The sequence below is a fragment of the Ursus arctos genome, unplaced genomic scaffold (genome assembly GCF_023065955.2).
Source record: "Ursus arctos isolate Adak ecotype North America unplaced genomic scaffold, UrsArc2.0 scaffold_31, whole genome shotgun sequence".
NCBI classification, from domain to species: domain Eukaryota; kingdom Metazoa; phylum Chordata; class Mammalia; order Carnivora; family Ursidae; genus Ursus; species Ursus arctos.
The window spans coordinates 17,556,852-17,575,523 of record NW_026622997.1 but is presented as its reverse complement, the minus strand read 5'-3'; the positions used below and the strand labels follow the sequence as shown (position 1 = coordinate 17,575,523).

At 44.6% G+C, this 18,672-nt stretch overlaps 1 protein-coding gene across 1 annotated transcript in view; it reads left to right on the top strand.

The window, feature by feature from the left end:
- The first annotated feature begins 4,523 nt into the window (after positions 1–4,523).
- RANBP9 (RAN binding protein 9) overlaps positions 4,524–18,672 on the top strand; it is an 88,320-nt gene continuing 74,171 nt past the window's right edge. Inside the window, exons 1-2 of the mRNA XM_026511511.4 lie at positions 4,524–5,177; positions 17,843–17,954. Coding sequence (XP_026367296.2) covers positions 4,604–5,177; positions 17,843–17,954 — 686 coding nt within the window. The 5' untranslated portion in view covers positions 4,524–4,603. The remainder of the gene's footprint in view (positions 5,178–17,842; positions 17,955–18,672) is intronic.

Here is an 18,672-nt window from a genome sequence, read left to right as displayed (position 1 = left end):
ATTGCAGTTTTTGTTCAAATTCTTCTAGACCTGATTAATAAAACATGGAGTTTCCTCTAAATTTAATAACTTCTGGGTTCACATTTATTTTATTAATGAACACTGAATTGTAACTGTTTTATTCACCCTTGACTGTGAAATAATGCATTTGTGTAATTCCATGGGATTCTGCAGATGCTTTTCACCCTGAACCCGAAGCCCCAGGAATCCTATCTCGGGGTTTGTGGCCATAGCCCGCACCACCTCCCTGGCCTGGCCAAGACAGGATGCAAAAATCTCCTCATTAGATTTTGTCAACCTAGCCTTGGACTCCGAAGTCTCTGTTCATCCCCTGGTACCATCCCCTCCCCTTGATTGGGGGCTGGACCTAGTGACCTAAAGTGACTTAGTGACTTCCTTTGAACAAATAGATGAAGGCAAAAGTGATGGGATGGTACTTCCGTGATTAGGTTACAAAAGACTGACTTCTGTACTGTCAGAAGTCTATCTGTCTTCATCTATCTGTCAAAAGACTGTCCTGCTGGTACTGCTGTCTTGGCTGGCACACTTTGATGACACAGCTGTTTTTGTTGGAGACGCCCATGTGCCAAGGGACTGAGGGCCACTTCTGGCCAGTAGCCAGCAAGGAACTGAGGCCCTGAGTCCAATGGCTTCAAGGAACTGAATCCTGCCCATCACCAGGGGAGTGAGTTTACAAGTAGATCCTTTCCCCATCAAGCCTTGGGATGAGGGCAGCGCAGTGGACACCTTGACTGCCTGGGAGAGACTAATGCAGAGGGCCCCGTTAAGTTGGGCCAGATTCCTGTCCCACAGAAACTATGTGATATACTGTTATTTTAAGCCACTGAGTTTGGGGGTAGCTCACTAAGCAGCAGTAGATAACTAATACAGACCCTAAAGCCATACTCTGGATCTTGGATACTTGGCCATCACATTTTCCGGTACCCAGAAAGGATACTGTCATGGATATTTACTGAAACTGGCTGGCCAGCGTCTGACCCTCTTTCCTAGTACTGGGAAATCCTCAACGATGGGCATCAGTGGCCCCTTTTCCACAAGGGCAATGTGTTCTATAACCTTTTTCATGTCATGCCATGCATAGAAAATGGATACGATGTGTAAAATACTCTATGAGGCTGCTCACTGCCAGAAAAGACCAGCTCTGCGGGCTCTAGGCACTCCAGGCCTACCCCCAGCTGTGGGCATCAATCTCAGCACCTCTATAACCCACTCATAGCAGAAGCTGGGAATCTCTGCTCACGGTAGTCCTGGCATGGTCATGCAATCGAGGCTTTGCCAACTTTGAAACTGGAGTGAGCGATGCAAAGATTGGGGATCATGGAGATGAGAGGTTAGGTGGTGGAGGTGGCATCAGATGGTGGCCGCTGGGACCAGTGGTGGGGTCCTGGCCAGTCTATTTATGCTGCCTGACCCCCTTTGGCCTTTGTTTTTAGGCCTGGTTTTCAATTCTGAGAACCATCCAATATCTTTCCAGTAAGTTCCTTCTGCTTAAGAGAGCCAGATTTGGCTCCTATTGGTTCCTACCAAGAACCTCAGCAGTAGATATATATCAGTATTATAGCAAAGGAATATATCAATATCACGAAGATATATATCAATATTATAACGACACATGGCGAAGACTGGAAACAGGTATAAAAAGATTGTGTACAAGTCCAAGGCTATTGGATTTTTACCACATATGTCTCTATGTACATGTCTAGTTTTTTCACAAAAAATTTTAAAAAATATTTTCATAATATTTCAAAAAAATTTACTTTTAATGATGTATTATAATTGCCCATTACAGAAACATTTTGTGATTTTTTTTTTCCTTCACGTCTTTTTGGTAACAATTTTGGCAGTGTATAACTATTGTCTAGGCATTTCCCATGTATTGCATCATAATCTCTCTTCCATTTCTTCAAAACCATATTTTTAAGGAGCCGTGTAATATTTATTTCAGACTGAGCCTGTGCAAGAGGCCCGGAGGGAGGAGGTCTGAAATTGGGCCCAATAGCCAATGACTAAATCAAGAGAAAGGAATGCCTGTTTCTGATTGGTCGGCCTCCTTCTTTTGGCAATTCCACTGCCCAGAGGAATGCATTAAAAAAAAAAAAATTCAAACAAATGTGCTAAATGTGCTCCTGTATTCCTAATCCTCTTAAGTGGGATATATGACAATTTCTTCAACTAGGCTCTTCTTGTTGGACATTTTGTTTGCTTGCACATTTCATCTAGTTCTTGTTGAACGTGTATAGGCCTAAGATTCTTCCACATTTTAGACTTGTTACTTGGCCTGGACTTTTTGGTGGGAGTAAGTCAAAGGCACGAATACCTTTATTTCTCTTTATAAATATCACCAAATACGTGGCTTTCTAAGATGATATTCTCTATGTTTCCTGCCAGCTTTAGTATGAAAAAGTGGCCATTTCACAGCATCCTCCCCCAAAAGTGAAGTCATTAATTTTTTGAGGTCGCTTGTTTGGAGAGCAACCAGTTACTCCTTTAAAAAGCTTCTAACAAAATGTCAGATACTTTTATTCTTTCAGCTGCTCCTAGTATGCTCCTATGTAAGGTTTTAAATGGTTTCTAAGTGTGCTGACAGAAAAGTACATGTTCATCAATGTAAATTTGATGACTATTTCAAGAAAGTTTGATGAGGTTTGGAGCCCATTTATTCAACCTTGATTAGCCAACATTTAAAAGGAGCTTGGCTTACACTTAACTCATTGTTACTGTAATACAAATGAAAGTTTTAGAACAATTTAAATACAATGACATCATGTAATTTAAAGTGCAGTGGCTTGGAAAAAGTCATCAAAAATAGGTTAGAATTATCGGGTATTTTTATTAAAGAACAACGGGGCATCAAGTTGTCTGGGTAATTGAGGGAGAAATTAGACGGAATGACTTTATTAGTTCTGGCCAGACATTAGGGGCCTTCAATTAAATCATCATTTACCTACCCTCTTCAAGACAAAATAAATAATTCTCTATTCAGCAAACCATTCATTCCTTGCTTATTTGGCCAATTACCATCACAGTATCTTTGGAAGCAAACAAAATACCAGAATTTATCGCATGTAGTTTACACGAGTTAAGATCGATTTTGCCGGCTACGGAAAGGATGACCCAAACAAAGGGAAGTGGTGAAAACAAAATAGTAATTCTAGGATGGGTCAGAGAGCAACACTTGGCAAGTTGTGCCAAATTAGTCGACCAAGCAAAGTACTCTATTGGGAATTGCCAAGTAGGAAGTCCTATTTTTGACTCTGCTGACCTCAGTGAATATTTCCTTGTTTTAAAAATGTGCATAATTCTTTGCTACCTAACAAAGAGACCTGTTATGAAAATTAATGAGCCTATAAAATGTTTTGACGTCTCTAGAAGCCCTTTCTAAATGCACACCGTAATCTTGTATTCATATAGTTCATGCTCCTGCTCTTTGAAGACATGCCAGTCTTTATTAGTATTCCTGTGGCACCTTCTACCACTCCAAGTTCACTTTAAGTCCTCATAAAAGTAATTAATAAAATGACCACTGTTTTAAGTGGGAGACTTTGCCTTCGTAAATGGTTTCCAGTCCGCATGTGATAAATGTTAGGGTATTAAGTTCCGTGCGGAATAAAGAGCAGTAGGTTCGTAGAGAAGGAGGCGGCGGACGGGAACCTACTCCGACAAGCGCGGCCAAGCGGCGCCCGAGCAGTCCGTGAGCACTCCCGGGGCTGCGCACCTCGGGGTCTGAGTTGGGCCCCCGGAGCCCGACCCGTTACGTTCGTCCCGGGCGCCCGCGGGCCGGGCTCGCGGCGGCCCCAGCCAGGCTCGATTACTTTCGCCTGGGCGAGAAGCAGCACCGCCGCTCCAGCGGGAACCCTACGGCGGCGGGGGGGGGGGGGGGAAGGAGGGGCGATGACAACAAAAAGAAGTAAAGTAGGAGGAGATTCTCCCGGGAGGGCCCGGGCGGGCGGGGGGCCGGAGGCGGGGGTTGGGGGGGGCGGGAAGCGGCGGGCTCGTGGGAGAAGGCGGGGACAGGCGGAGGGACCCCGCGCCGGGAGCCTCACGCCCCGCCCCGGAGGAGCGCTCCGCCGCTCCGGCCGCGCGCCTCTCCCCCCTTCCCCGCCCCCGCGGCCCGCGCGCCGGGACCCCCGCGGGCCCGCCCCCCGCCGCCCGTGCTCCCCCCGCCCCTCGCGCCTCCGTCCCCGCCCCCTCGCCCAGCGCCGCCCGCGCGCAGCGTCTCGCGCCGGCCCGGCCCGCCCGCCGGGAAACAGCCGCGAGAGCAGCGAGAGCAGCGGCCGCCGCGGCCGCCAGCGCGCCTTCTGCGCCCGCGCTCCCGCCTCGCCCCCGCCTTCGGCGCCTCGTCCCGGGCCCGCGCCCGCACCCCGGCCAACGTTCTCTCCGGGCCTCCCCCGGCCCGCTGCCCGCTCCCCCGTCTCCGAGCCCCCCAACCGTCGCGCTCTCCCTCGGCGCGCGGCCCGCCGCCTGCTTCCGGGGCGGGCGGACTGGGCGCCTGGTGCCGGCGGCCGCAGCGACAGCGCCCCCGGGAAGCAGAGGAGGAAGAAGAGAAGAGGTGGAGGTGGCCGCAGACTGAGTCGCGGCCGGGATGTCCGGGCAGCCGCCGCCGCCGCCGCCGCCGCCACAACAACAACAGCAGCAGCAGCTGCCGCCGCCACCGCCGGCGGCCGTGGCCCCCGTCTCCGGAGTCGTCCTGCCGGCGCCCCCGGCCGTCAGCGCCGGCTCCTCTCCGGCCGGCTCGCCCGGCGGCGGCGCGGGCGGCGGCGGCGGCTTGGGGGCCGCGGCGGCCGCCCTGCTCCTCCACCCGCCGCCGCCGCCGCCGCCCCCCGCCACCGCGGCCCCGCCGCCGCCGCCGCCCCCGCCGCCCGCCTCGGCGGCCGCCCCCGCCAGCGCACCCCCAGCGCCCCCGGGCCTCGCCGCGGGCCCCGGCCCGGCCGGAGGCGGCCCGGCCGCAACCCTGGCGGCGGGCAGCAGCGCCGCGGCCCCCTTCCCGCACGGGGACTCGGCCCTGAACGAGCAGGAGAAGGAGCTGCAGCGGCGGCTGAAGCGCCTCTACCCGGCTGTGGACGAGCAGGAGACGCCGCTACCGCGGTCCTGGAGCCCGAAGGACAAGTTCAGCTACATCGGCCTCTCTCAGAACAACCTGCGGGTGCACTACAAAGGTACTGGGCGTGTGTCGTGCGGTGGGAGTGGGGCCACTGACCCGACGTGTCCTGCCGCCGCAGCCGACTCTCGACCCGCCCCCGACCCCCTCCCTCCCAGGGCCCGGTGCCCTCCGAGGTGACTCGCCGCCCGTTCCGCTGCTGCGGGGGTGGGACCGGGGTCGGGGGGACGGGGGCCAGATTCTTGGGGAAGGCAGGTGAGTAGAATGCCCGTAGGTGTAATGGAGCTGGTAATCCTAGGCCAGGAGGAGGACACCTTGAGGGAATCCAGGATGACAGGACATAACTCGCTTTCTGATTTTTCTTTAAGATAAATCTTAGGGCTCGGATAGAGGAATCCATGGGCCCGGAGTTGGGTTACATTGTTCTCCAGGTGGCGGTGGGTCAGGCGTTCTCTTCTTACGTAGGGGGAAGAGAGGCACGATTCTGAGGTATGATTTCTAATTAAGGGAGAGCAGGCAGATAAAGGGGGAGGGGTAATCAGTGGAGGATTTTGTCCAAAATTAGGCCAGAGATTGTCTAGGGGGACAAAAGGACAAGGGCCCCAAGTTTGGCATCAATGTTTCTTACCCAAAGCAGCTGGGAGGGTAAGAGGTGAACCTCAGAAGTAGGTGTTTTCTTAGGGGAGCAGGAACCTACCACTACTGATTGGAAATGCCCTGTATTTACGTGCCGGTATTATATGAAGTCTAATTGAAAACGGATATCTTAAAATGTTATATAGCATTTTAAAGAAAATTGGCTTATGTTTTACACCTGCAGTTTAAAAACACACACACACACACACACACACACACACACAACCAAAACAGCCTTAGGCTTGTGTTTGTCCCCCTCCTCCCTCACCTGCCTCTCCTCTGTTGAAACAAAGCTTTAAGCAGATCATTTTTATAGAAAATTATAAGTTGCTCTGAGAATTTTTGAAATGTAGCCCAAATTAATAGCATGCGTCAAGTTTACTTGTCTGGGAGAAAACAAAATCAGTCTAATGCATCAGTCTGTCTGGAAACAAATCCAGTTTTTAGGCCCCAAACCTGAGGCAGGAGCTTTTACATTCAAAGCAGCCTCCTTTTGATTGGCTACAAAGGAAGGGTCTTAATCAGATCCTAGTGACAGGGATATAGAGGGTATAAACAGTTCTTGTGGTTAAATTCTTCAAGTGTACAGGACTAAAATATGAGCAGAACCTCGATAAATAAGCTACAATTTAATCAGAAAGGAGAATGGCGACAGAAATCTACCAAATGATTTGGCTGGAAAGAACCACGCACAAAAATAGGCCTTTTGAATATTCCTTCTTTCTATCCATAGATCCAGAGAAGTAGTTTCAGTTTAAATATTATGTTTCTTAATCTAAATGGTCGAAAATACCCTTTGTTTTCTCTTAAGTGAGGACATTTTGTTAATACTCTGTGAAGGCTGTTATTTAATTTTGTGTTCCAATTTGTGTGAACGATGCAGTGCTATGAAGTGTTTACTTCTCATCTGGCTACCGGAAAGCTTTTTGTTAGACTTGACGAAACTTTATCTTAAATTTATGGTTCATGGTTAACAATTAGGTTATAAAATCAGAGGCAAAAGATACGGAAAATTATTGAACAGAGAATCCTAGCTTTGCTGAGTCCTGCAGTCATTTGTGATTTTAGGCGTGTATACAGGACAGGGCCTCAGTTTCTTCCTCTGAGAGATGAGAGAGTTGAGCTGAATGGTAAGGAAATTTCCAGCTCTGAATTTCCGTGAGTGCTAGGATTTGTGATGAGAGTTTCTTTTGCACTGTAACATGCCTTGATTAGTTTTATTAACTCCTTTTACATAAAATTATTATTTGGGTCAGAGAAAAGTGCATGCTTATGAGAAATTGGTTGGAGTTTGGTATATTTATGACACTGCTGTCTTCATTATTTTTCCTGTTGGCCTCTTTATTACTTTTTGTTGTGTAATACTAAGCTTCACTTTCTGGAAACTTCACTCCTTTATAAACATAAAGCATTACTTCAGGAAGAACAGATTTTGTTATCATCTTTTTTCTTTTCTCTCTCTGTCATCTCCCCTTTGTCTCTCCCTTCCCCCTTGTCACAAACACAGTTCTTTTCCCCCCTTCTACTGCCTCTTCCTCTTGTTATTTTAATGTGTGTGTGGCGTTTTTTTTTTCCTGTTGTTGTTCTGTGTGCCTTCTGAGTGGACCACACCAAAGTCCTGGGCAACTCTCTCCCAGTATTAGGGGAAGGGAGCAACGGGGAAGTGTCATAGGTGGTGGAGAATAAAACTTCGAAGTCACAAAATAAGAGTGAATTTTATTTAACATTTCATTGTGCCACTTTGATTTTTACCTAAGCATTTTCAGACACTTCACATTAAAACAACTTTCATAAGATGTTTTTGCATGTTACAGAGTTTGAAAAGATTGATAATTATTTTCCAGAATGGCAAGGATTTTTCTTACCTTTGAAATAGAAATATCTTGATTTCTTTTGCTCTGAACATGCTCTGTTTTTTAAGATGTTATTTTTCTAAGTTGGAATTACTGTTTTTGGAAGCCATATGGTTCCTTAAATGATTAGAAGGGATTAATGTTAAACAATGCCAGACGTGCAGACAAAGTTGATTGGATTGCAGAGGAAGAGCAGGGTGTATATACTATATGTTAAAATTTTTAAAAAGACCTTTTCCTTAGCAGTCACACACCAACCGTTGAAACACTCAGGCATAGCCCCTTTTATTTTTAAAATTGTCAGCTTTGAGTAAGTACAAATGTGACAAGTTTAGACTAAGTTATAATGAGGACTTTACTCCAACTTAAAGCATTTTAATGCATGTGACAATGTATTCAATTAGTCCTAAATGTTTCAGTTACAGATTGCATTTTTCTATCTGTGAAGTTACCACATTTGGATACTTTACAAAGCTTTTTAATATACACACAAGTGTGTTAGTGGATTTGGACAAGATGGTGGAATTCTCATTTGCGATGTGAGGGAGTGGGAGCACCTGGAGGCTAGATTTTCCCAGTCACAAGTAAGCCAGGGTTGGAAACTAATTTTCACCAACTCTAAATTTAGTGCTCTTTCGAGCCATACAGTATTGCCTATTTCAATTTGTGTGAGTTTTAATTATCTCTAATAGATAAAATCCAGCAATGACATTTAGAACTTTTTGAAGAATAGTTGAACATTAAAAGTATTTCCTATGGAGAAAAAAATGCCTGGAACATACGAATGCCATGGAAAAGTCCAGGCGCCTTGATTCTATTGATTTAGGGCAGCTTACAGGAAACACAAGAGAAGTGAAAGTTGGAAATGATAGGTAGCTAGGAACTAGTGAATTGCTCTTTTACTTGAAGCATTACTAACGGCATCTAACCAGATAGCTGACTTTCTCGTGTGCCTCACTCCCATCCCTCTCCGTATCACCAGTCATCAGGCCTTTGACATTTCTTAAATTACTTACTGAATTTCTTGCACTTCTTAAGGTTGAACAAATATCTTAACAATATTTGCTTGCCTGCCAATGCAAATGTCTTTTAGGAATTATGGAGATAATTTAAAAATATTTCTTAAAATCCAGGAATTTAAAAAACCAAACTGAGCTTTTCCCTGGAATCTCTTTGTCAGTATTATGGGAAATTTAGCTTCGAAAAATGGTAGTTGATGGCTGCAAGAATTAAGTGAATCTAATAATCACACCTGCAGAAAAGTAGTAGTAATGATAAATCATAGAGCTGTTGCTACAGGGCAGGTATTCTGCTAGACAATTCGTGTACCTGCATTTATTCGACAAGCTTTAAGTGCATGTTTACTTGGTGCCAGGTTCTGGGGACTCCAAGGTGATAAGATACCATCGTTGAATTCAGAGAGCTCAAAGCAGGTAAAACACACAAGTTGTAGAAGGGAAGTGTTCTCAAGAGTCCTGTGGAAGACGGGAGGAACGTCTCTACCCCTGGCTGACGCTGCAAGTGATGAAGTTGGTGAGTCAGGGACTGCTTTGGGGAGAGATGAGGCCCCTGGTCAGGCTTGAAAGATGGAGGAGGGGCGCTAGGCATTACAAGTGAAAATGCATAACTAAAAGCTTAGAGGTGAGAATTATTGTATACGTTTGAGTCTACCAGCAATTCTGGTGTGTTGGAATTTAAGCGTGTGTGACAAGTAACAGCTGGGAAGAGATCGTGAGAGGCCTTCGGAATATTTTACTGAGCTTATCTTATTCTGTAGGACATGGGGAATCGTCAAAGGATTTTAAGTGGGAAGTGACTGGCTCATATTTTCGTTTTTGTCGTATTATACAGCTAATTGGAAGATGGATTTAAGGAGTACAAGACTGAAAATAGCAAACTCGTTTAGAAGTCTGTGTAAGAATTAAGGACCTGAACTCGATCAGTGGTGGGATGGAGCAGAGCAGACATATTTGTGATATGTTTTAAAGTGACCCTGATAGGAACTGATGGAATGATGGAGAGAGAGATCGAGGATGACACTTGGGTTCTAGCTCTGTGAGGTTCTTGCAGTGAACCACGAATTAAATAATAATTACAAGGAAGTATTACAGTGTATTTGGAGATGAGTAGGAATGGGAATGTCGGCCATATGATCTGACTTCACGGAAACTAGAAGAACCCAGAGAAGCCTTCCAGAAAGAGCAGGAACAGATGTTCTGGAGTTGAGGTGGCTCCAAGCATTGCAGCAGCTGGAGTTCATGACTTTTCACTTTATTCTAGTGCTCAAGTGACTCAGCTGTAGTTACTGGTTGTTTTCTTCTCTTTTCCCCCCCTGACTGGTTCATCCTTTCCTTCCTATTCCAGATTCCTCAGGGATTTAACAGATTGGATAAGCTAATTGCCATCATTCTTAGTTGGGCAGAGCTTTTCATTATATGCTGTGGTGTTGAATTGGTGGCCTTCATGTCAGGTGTTCACCTGTGTTGAATCAGCTGTAGGGGTGTCAAGGGTACTTATGAAACAAAATACCCTCCTAGCACAAGGAGAGTCTGGGCCCCACTTCCTTCAGTAGGGATAGCATGTGAAGCCATTTCTCATAGGGAGGGTGGGCGTGTACCGTAATTGACCTGAGCGTGTGGGAGAGGGGTCTAGGTCATGACTGATTTGGGAGTCACCTGTAGGTGGTGGCTGAAACTCAAGGAGAGGGTATGAGAGAGAGTAGGTAAAGTGAGAAGAGCTGTGGGCCAGAGCTGGAACCCTGAGCAAGGCCAACGTTAAAAGATTGGGTGGAGTCTAAGAAGGACTAGTTAAAGAGGTACCCGGACAGGGGAAGAGTGTGGTGTCACAGAAGCTGAGCGGAGTAGTATCCGAAATGAGGAAGTGACCTTTAGTGTCAAATGCAGCAGATCGGTTTAGTGAGCCGGGCAGGGAAAGTTTTCCACTGGATTTGGAAATTAGATCATTGTGACCTTAAGGAGAGCAGTTTGAATTTAGCGATGGGGGCAAAGATCAGAGCCAGTAGTAGGGACATGCAGAGAGGATAGCGACTATAGATTACTCTTGAGAAATATAGGTGAAGAAAGAGATTAAGCAATACCTGGAGGAGGATGAGGTTAAGGTAGGATTGGGTTTTTTTTTAAATGGTTGATAGTGGAGTTATGTTGTGCCCGGTGATTAGTTTCTGGTGTCAGCAAAGACGATGAAAATCCACAGAATCAAAATTACCCATAAAAACTCCTTTGGAAAGCACTTTGTTGGAGACTATTGTATCATTTCTAAGTCAGTCTCGTTTTAGCTCGTCAATGCGGGTGAGACCGAAGTGACATTAAGTTAGAGGAGTGTAATGTTAGTCCGATGTACGGAGTCCCAGTAAATGTGTACAAAATTTAACATAGCTTTTGACAAATAAAATTAACAGTAACAGTACTTGCTTTTATTACCTTAACATTCCAAAAAAAGAAAAAGTTCGTTATGCTCACTACCAACCCCAGTGCATTATCGACAGTGATTTTAGCACCAAGGCATGTAGGATTTGGAAAGTGGCCATTTTGGGGACACTGCCCGTACAGATTGAGAGATTGAAGGGAAGGAAAGTAAAGAGGGGAAGGGTGGAGAAAAGCTTGGGAGGCTGACAGTGCTGGCTTGGGGGGAGGAGAGCCGTTCAGGAGCACAGGGCAGTTCTGAAGAAGAGAGGAGGACATGTGACTGCTCTGGTCATAGGGGAAGAGGTGAACAGGGGTGGGGGACACTGACCTCTTTGTAATAGAAGAGTGGAGAGTGGAACAGGGCCATATACAATAGCAGAGTCCCATTATATGATAAAATCGGTGAGGTAGTATGCTTACTCGAGGACAGGACCTAAAGCTTCGAGTGAGTGATGAAAACATGGCCCAGCCATCGAGGGGAAGGGGGAACTAGCTAACAAAGGGTTCCTCAGTGGGAGAGCCCAGCTAACAGCATTCGTTCATAGTGGTGGCCGTTTGCAAGGCTTTTGGATTTTATTCGGTAGAAGCCAGCTGCCCAGGGCAGGAGCAGGGAAGGTGGATTATCCTGTTGATCTGAGGCTGTGGTTTTGCTGGTCGCCTGTGCTGGAAGGATAAGCATGTGAGAGGAATATTGAGGATATTTGAGAGCTCTTAAGTGATTACCTTGTAGCCTATCCTGGAAGAGGAAAAATGGGGAAGGGGGAAACAGGGTTCAGGGAATGCGAGTTCCCTTGATATTGAGGAGGAAATGTGGCAGTGACATGTTTAGAAAGGGGAGAGGATAGGGAATTGTGTCCGAGAGGAAGATACAGGCATTTCAGCTCCGGTGCCAAAAATGTGTTCCTCGGAAAACCTTATGTTCTCCACAGAATTGGGCACTAAAAGTAATGGGTCTTATGGGAAAAATCGGGCTGGGGCAGACCGCTTGACACCTGTGGAACTCTGTGACCAGAGCACCACGAAAATAACAGTCCTAGTAAAATAGAAGCCCAGTTCGATTTCCAGTGGCATTTGTGCCCGGCGTCACAGGCTGCTGATCCCTCATAGCCTTAAGCCCTGGGGTTTGGGCTTCCTTCTTAGAGATGTAAGTCCTTGACAGCTGTTTGATCAAAAATAAATATCTGATTCAGGGTTTAGCCCTTTTCAACCCCCACCCCCTTTTTCAAACAAAGAGGAAAAAGCTCACAGACTTCAGCTATGAGAATGGCTCAAGTCCAAAGAAGACCTGACCACGCCGGTTGCTGGTGAGGGTGCCGAGCAGCAGGAACTCGCGTACTGCTGGGGGCAGGCAAAATGATGCAGCAGCTTTGGGAAAGGGTTTGGCAGTTTCTGGCAAAGCTAAGCATAGTTTTACCAGCAGTTGAGCTCCTGCCCGGCTGATTTGGAAACTTACGCCCCCACAAAAACCGGCATGTGAATGTTCATAGTGACTACTGTCATAATTGCCCCAAACAAGAAGCAGCCGAGATGTCTTTGAGTAGGTGAATGGATACTGTGGTATATCCATACAATAGAATGTTATTCAGCGATATAAAGAAATGCGCTGTCCCTGAAGATAGGTAGACAGATCTTCAGTGCATATATTGCTAAGTGAAAGAAGCCAGTCTGAAAAGATTACATACTGTATGATTTCAGTCATCTGACATTCTGGAAAAGGCAAAACTCTAGAGATGGTAAAAAAGATGAGTGGTTGTCAGAGCCTTGAGGGGAGGGGTAGGCGAAGCACAGGGGATTTTTAGGGCAGTGAAAGTATTCTGTATGATACCGTACTAGTGGACGCATCACACCTTGTATTTTCAAGCCCACAGAACTTGACAGCTATATAGAGGGAACTTTAATGTATGCAAATTAAAAAAACTCATTTAGGAGGAAGGGGCCAATCTCAGGATAAAATGCAGAACGTGACAAAACGATCTAGCTGTGTTACAAAGATATGAAACCGCCTCAGAGAAGAAGGGGGACGGGTGCTGACAGAGGTAACTTTGGGAATCGGTAGTCTGTAAAACTAAAGGTGAGGGAAACCGAACTCTCACTGATAAAGTTGTATCCTGTGGGGATATGAGTTAGCAATTCAGATGTTGTTATACATGTATACTGGAATCGAACAGTTAAACGGATGGCGGCCAGTGGGAGCTAAGTTTCTTATCACTGGGGTGGAATTTTACAGGTAAGCAGAGAGAGAAGGTTAGAATGATCGGTGTGGTAATAAAGTTGGAGACCTCAGTAAGAACTCGTGTTTGGTTTAATACAAACACAGACGGTTACATATAGAAATGTAGGCGCGCACACACACAGGAGTTTAGTATACATACATATATTTCCTTGCTCTTATCAGTGAGAAAGCCTAAAAGCAATGACACCCCAGTAACAAGGAGCATACCTAGTAGCTAGATGTTGGGTTCTAATGCCATTTGCCAGTAAAAGGAGCCTCAGGGCTCCTTGGAGAAATGGCTGATTCTAGGACTGGGGCAGGAAACATGCAAGATGAGCCTCCAGTGTCTTCTGGGGCCAGAAAATAGCAAACAGAAAGCAAAACCATAATACAGGTATGTCAGAGGAGCCAAATGAAAAAGTTCCCAGTGGGTCATGAGGGGGGCAGTTTGAGCAGCAAAATAAAGTAGTATTGAGTTACAACCCAAAGTATAAAGTAAATATGCAAGAGATGCGTGGGTCCATACTGATAATAACAAAGAGGAAATGTCTTAGTATTTTTTGATCAGTGTTGGGCTTGAATTTTCCCCAGATGGCTTCGTACAGTAGCCGGCGTAGCAGTTCTTGGAGCCACTAAGCGCTGGACGCGATAGGAATGCACTTGGGGAGGTGCCCCGGGTTTCTGACTTCGGGGTTTTTATATGTTGCTAGATTTTTCTCTTTACTTTTGTTAATGTACCGGGAGAAGCTGTGTTAGGAGCTAAATGATTTCTTTATTATGCTGACATCATTCCTGTATTTATCAAATACATGGGAGCTAATTTGTATTCAAGAAATGTGTTTCAGGAAATGTGTTCTGTAGCAGAACAGATTTCATTAGAATTTACTATTTCTGAGGTGGAATAGTTTCAGGTGATGTCAGAATCCAGAGCGTGGCTCCAGGAAGGAATGATTAAAGTTAGAGTAGGAGGTCAGTGGGAGTAAAGAGGTCCAGGAATTAAAATGTGAGGACGGTAAGATAATCACAGGTAATTGGGAAGTGTGTGAATGTCATATGGGACAGATACATGTTGCTGTGAGGGCATAATAAAAAGGAGGTTAGACCAAGTCAGAGAAAGAGCCATTGAGCAAGAAAAACCTGAGCTAAGGGATGAGCAGGACTTAAGTAAAGAGGAAGGGCAGCTCTTTCCAGTGTGGGGCGGGGAAGAGTTCGGGCCAGTGTGGCGGATGCAGGAAGGCACAGGAGAGCTGTGGAAAGTGTGGCAGGAGGGCCGGATGAGCAGGGTTTCAGGAAGGTGGTTTTTTGCCGTGGCTGAATGGGAGACTGTCAAGGAATTTTAGTTGTATGGGGGAATAGTGGTACAAGGAGGACTGAGTTATATTTCCAGAAAGGCAGCTGGGAGTGCGTGTTGGAGAGTGGAGAGGGGGTTGGAGGTGAGCTTCATTCAGACTCTTTTCCTTTCGTTTAAAAGGAATCAACAGATTGTGAAGTGAAAGAGCGAGGTCTTGCTAGCCTCGCTAGTAAATGTATTTTTTTTTTTTTAAAGATTTTATTTATTTATGTGACAGAGAGACAGCCAGCGAGAGAGGGAACACAGCAGGGGGAGTGGGAGAGGAAGAAGCAGGCTCCTAGCAGAGGAGCCTGATGTGGGACTCGATCCCGGTACGCCGGGATCACGCCCTGAGCCGAAGGCAGACGCTTTAACGACTGCGCTACCCAGGCACCCCTGTATTTTCTTTTTGAACCATATAGAAGACACTTAACATTGAAGACTTTGTGGTTTTAACAGTTTATACTTCGGTAGTGTGAGGTTGTTTTCTGGTTATCACAGAATTCAAGGTGATAAGCTTCCTGCTGATGAGCGTTATTGGAAATAGGCCCTTCACTCTGACATTACTAGTCTTACTACCTAAGAGTATGAATGCTTTTAATCTGACATCTCAGCTTTTTCTTAGGTCTTTACATTTAAGTTTAATTTAAAAATGAAACAGATCCTTTTAACCTTTACGGAATTTTTCTGCAGTGTCTGTAGAGCGTAGTGAATGTAATAGAACCTTGAAGACTAATGATTATGTAGTTGTTGATAGTTATTTTTGCATAAAGCGAAAATGTAGGGCAGTTTAATTCATATATGGATTTAACGCGTGATTCTACTAATTAGGGGCAAGTAATATAACATCTGTAAGAGTTTTCTCTCTTTAAAATGAGGTTAAAACCCATTTCACAGATGTTGAATGAGAAAAATCTGTACAGAAGCACTTAATTCTTTGCGAGAGTGTTTACCCTCAAATATTTCTTTTCTTTCTCTTTTCCCATAGAAGTAGGAAGAATAGGAGGTAGGAATACTAGTGAAGTGATCCAGAATGCTCATTGTAACTGGATCCTTCCTGTGGGTTCAGAGCCTGCACTGGATCGGACTTCTCGAATTTAAATCCCAGCACAAATCCTGGTTTGGGATTCTCACACAGCAGTATGTCTTTTCTTCATCTTCCCTAATTTCCTCAACTGTGAAATGATAATAAATCGTACCTACCTCAGAAGTTGTTTTGAGGGCTAAACAAGTGAACAAATAGAGTACTCTCTGAGCAGTAGCATTAAATGTATGGTAACTGTTGTCATTTACCACCACCATCACCACCACCACCATCACCACCATCACCACCATCACCATCAGGAATGCCTTGAGGCTACTTTATCATCATCATCATCATCATCAAGAATACCTGGAGGCTACTTTATCCCTAAAAGTTTTGGTCACTTCCCTTCCAGAAAAACAAAACCAAAAATAAAAGCTAGTTGATTTAGGACTCCGGGGTTAATCAGGGTTTTCCTTAGATTTTTTTTAACTGTCTAAATTCTTAAAATGCATTTAGTTTATCTGACCATTTCCCAGGCAACTCAGTTATTTGAACACGTATTTACATTTTAAATGTCTGTTTTGAAGAAGTGACCGGTGTCATTCTGCAGACTTATGCTGTGTTTTTTTTTCTTCTGCTATTGCTGCTTTTGTTTTTATCTTCCTGACCAGTTTTATCACCTCCCAGGGGTCACCAGATTGAGAACTTTTGCCCATAACCTATATACTTAAGACATCTGTGGACACAGGTTTTCATGGTAATAGAAGGGAGTGGTTGAGTTCATTCAGTTTCTTTTGGGCCATGTGAACATGTGCTAATTTGCATTGCAAATGTGAACTTAACTGTTCAGTGATGTAATTTGATAAAGTTTATGGGAAGGGAAGGTATCATCTCATTGGTGTGTCTTGATTATTGTATAGCTAAGATATGGTTTATGAGTTAAAAGAAGATATTTAGTTTTAAAACAATAATGGTAAATATGAGAAGGCGAATTTTTCTACCCATGAAGGTAATGTTAGAGTATGACTAAAGGATTAATGACCTAAGTTTCTATTGGGTGAAGCGTATTTAACTAGAACACTGAATAATAATTTAGAGTATTTTTTCTCATGCAGTCCTTTTGGGGATTGTGGAGGCTTATCTTACTCTGAGTACTTTCTGACATGCTGCTTCAACTTCTGTTTTTCTTCTTCTGTGGTTTTATGGGCATATTTTCTGTTGCTCACCTGATTTTTGTTCACATGCTAGCTTTCCGGCTAATTTGTGTCTTGGGTCAGGGACAGGGGAGGTGATTGTGAGCGGAGCAAATGCGCCAGGATTAGAATTGAGGAATAGCTGTTTTAAAAAAGTTTAAAAGACATCGTCTAACAGATTACCTAAAGATTTCAGCAGTGGTATGATGATACATCCCTTTCTTTACAAAGAGAGAAAGAAAATAACAACTAGAGATTAGATATATTTCTTAGTAGGCTATAATTGACCAAAGAAATTTTTTTGGATCAGTCTTTGTATAAAATTGATAAGAGTATGTCCAAGAACAAACTTGAAAATTCTTTTTTTTTTTTTAAGATTTTCAAAGAATTTATTTGAGAGAGAGAGAGCATGAGTAGGGGTCGGGAAGTGGGACTGAGGGGTAGGGATAAGCAGACCAGACTCCCCGCTGAGCATGGAGCCCCATGCAGGGCTCAATCCCAGGACCCTGTGATCATGACCTCAGCTGAAGGCAGATGCTTAATTGACTGAGCCACCCAAACTTGAAAACTCTTTAAGTAAGAAAGCTGCTTTGCCAATTCAATCTAATTATATAAAATTTCCCTTAAAAATATACCCGACAATATAGATGCTTCTGGTTTAAAAAATAGGCCATTTGACAAAAGAATGTTGCTTGGGAATAATACAAATTATAAGCATATTTGGATCTAATAAAATTAAGATCATATTTTCATCATGTTCTTCAAATGCATCCAGTCTACCCTGTAGTATTTAGTGTGGTAGGTTCAGTGTGTTCAGGTTCTGCAAGTGCGTTCAATTTAGTAACAGTGTCAAGAGTCCCATGACTAACCCTGGGCTACTTTGCGTACTAGATTGTGATGACAAATGTTTGTTTAAGTCTTTATGTGTACTGATGGGAGCAGAAATGTCTGTGTATCATTCTGGAAACCGCATTTCTTCCTGAATTGTTTCAGATTTTTGTTGAATATCTCATTTGATTTTTTTTCCCCTTCCTGTTTCATATGCAGGTCATGGCAAAACCCCAAAGGATGCAGCGTCTGTCCGCGCCACGCATCCAATACCAGCAGCCTGTGGGATTTATTATTTTGAAGTAAAAATTGTCAGTAAGGGAAGAGATGGGTAAGTGGACATTTTGGTGGAATAAATTGTTTGCTGTTCTTGGATAATTTTTGTCTTGATTTATAAAATTTATGATGTAATTGGAAAATTGGAATCTCGGAAATACTGGTAATTGGTAAAGTAGGATCTGAATATTATGCTGTAAGCAGGTTGGATATAGTTCTCCTTAAATACTAGTTGATACTGAGTTGGTGAAATAACCAAGTTTTTCTGGTCCGTTTGTCATTAAATTGGAGAATTGGAATTAAACAGCAGAGAGACAGTGACTCATTTTCCATGCCTTGTCTTACACTGCCCTTTTCTGAATTCTGCTGAGAACTTCAGTCTTCTCAGAGCTAGTTAACCAAGGCCAAAAGGTGATTCATAGGTATTTCACAGGGGTTGGGACTTAGAAATATGGGTTTAGATCAGGGAACTATGTGTGTATGCTCTCAGTTGGAGGTGATTCCCAGGGATTAGGATGTGGTGTAAAAGCTTCCAAGTGAGAACTCCATGTAGATCCTGGAACCAGCTTTTCTAGCATTGCTTTCCAACCTGGGGTCTGTGTGTAGTATGTGTGTGTACACAGAATCACTTACGGGACTATAACAAAGATAGTAATTTGGGCCTTACCCTAAAAGTTCTTAAATCACTATTTGCAGAAGCAGAGCTTGGGCAAGACAGGCATTCTTAAGGAAGCTCCACCGGGAATTTTGGCGCGTATCTCTGATTAAGAACT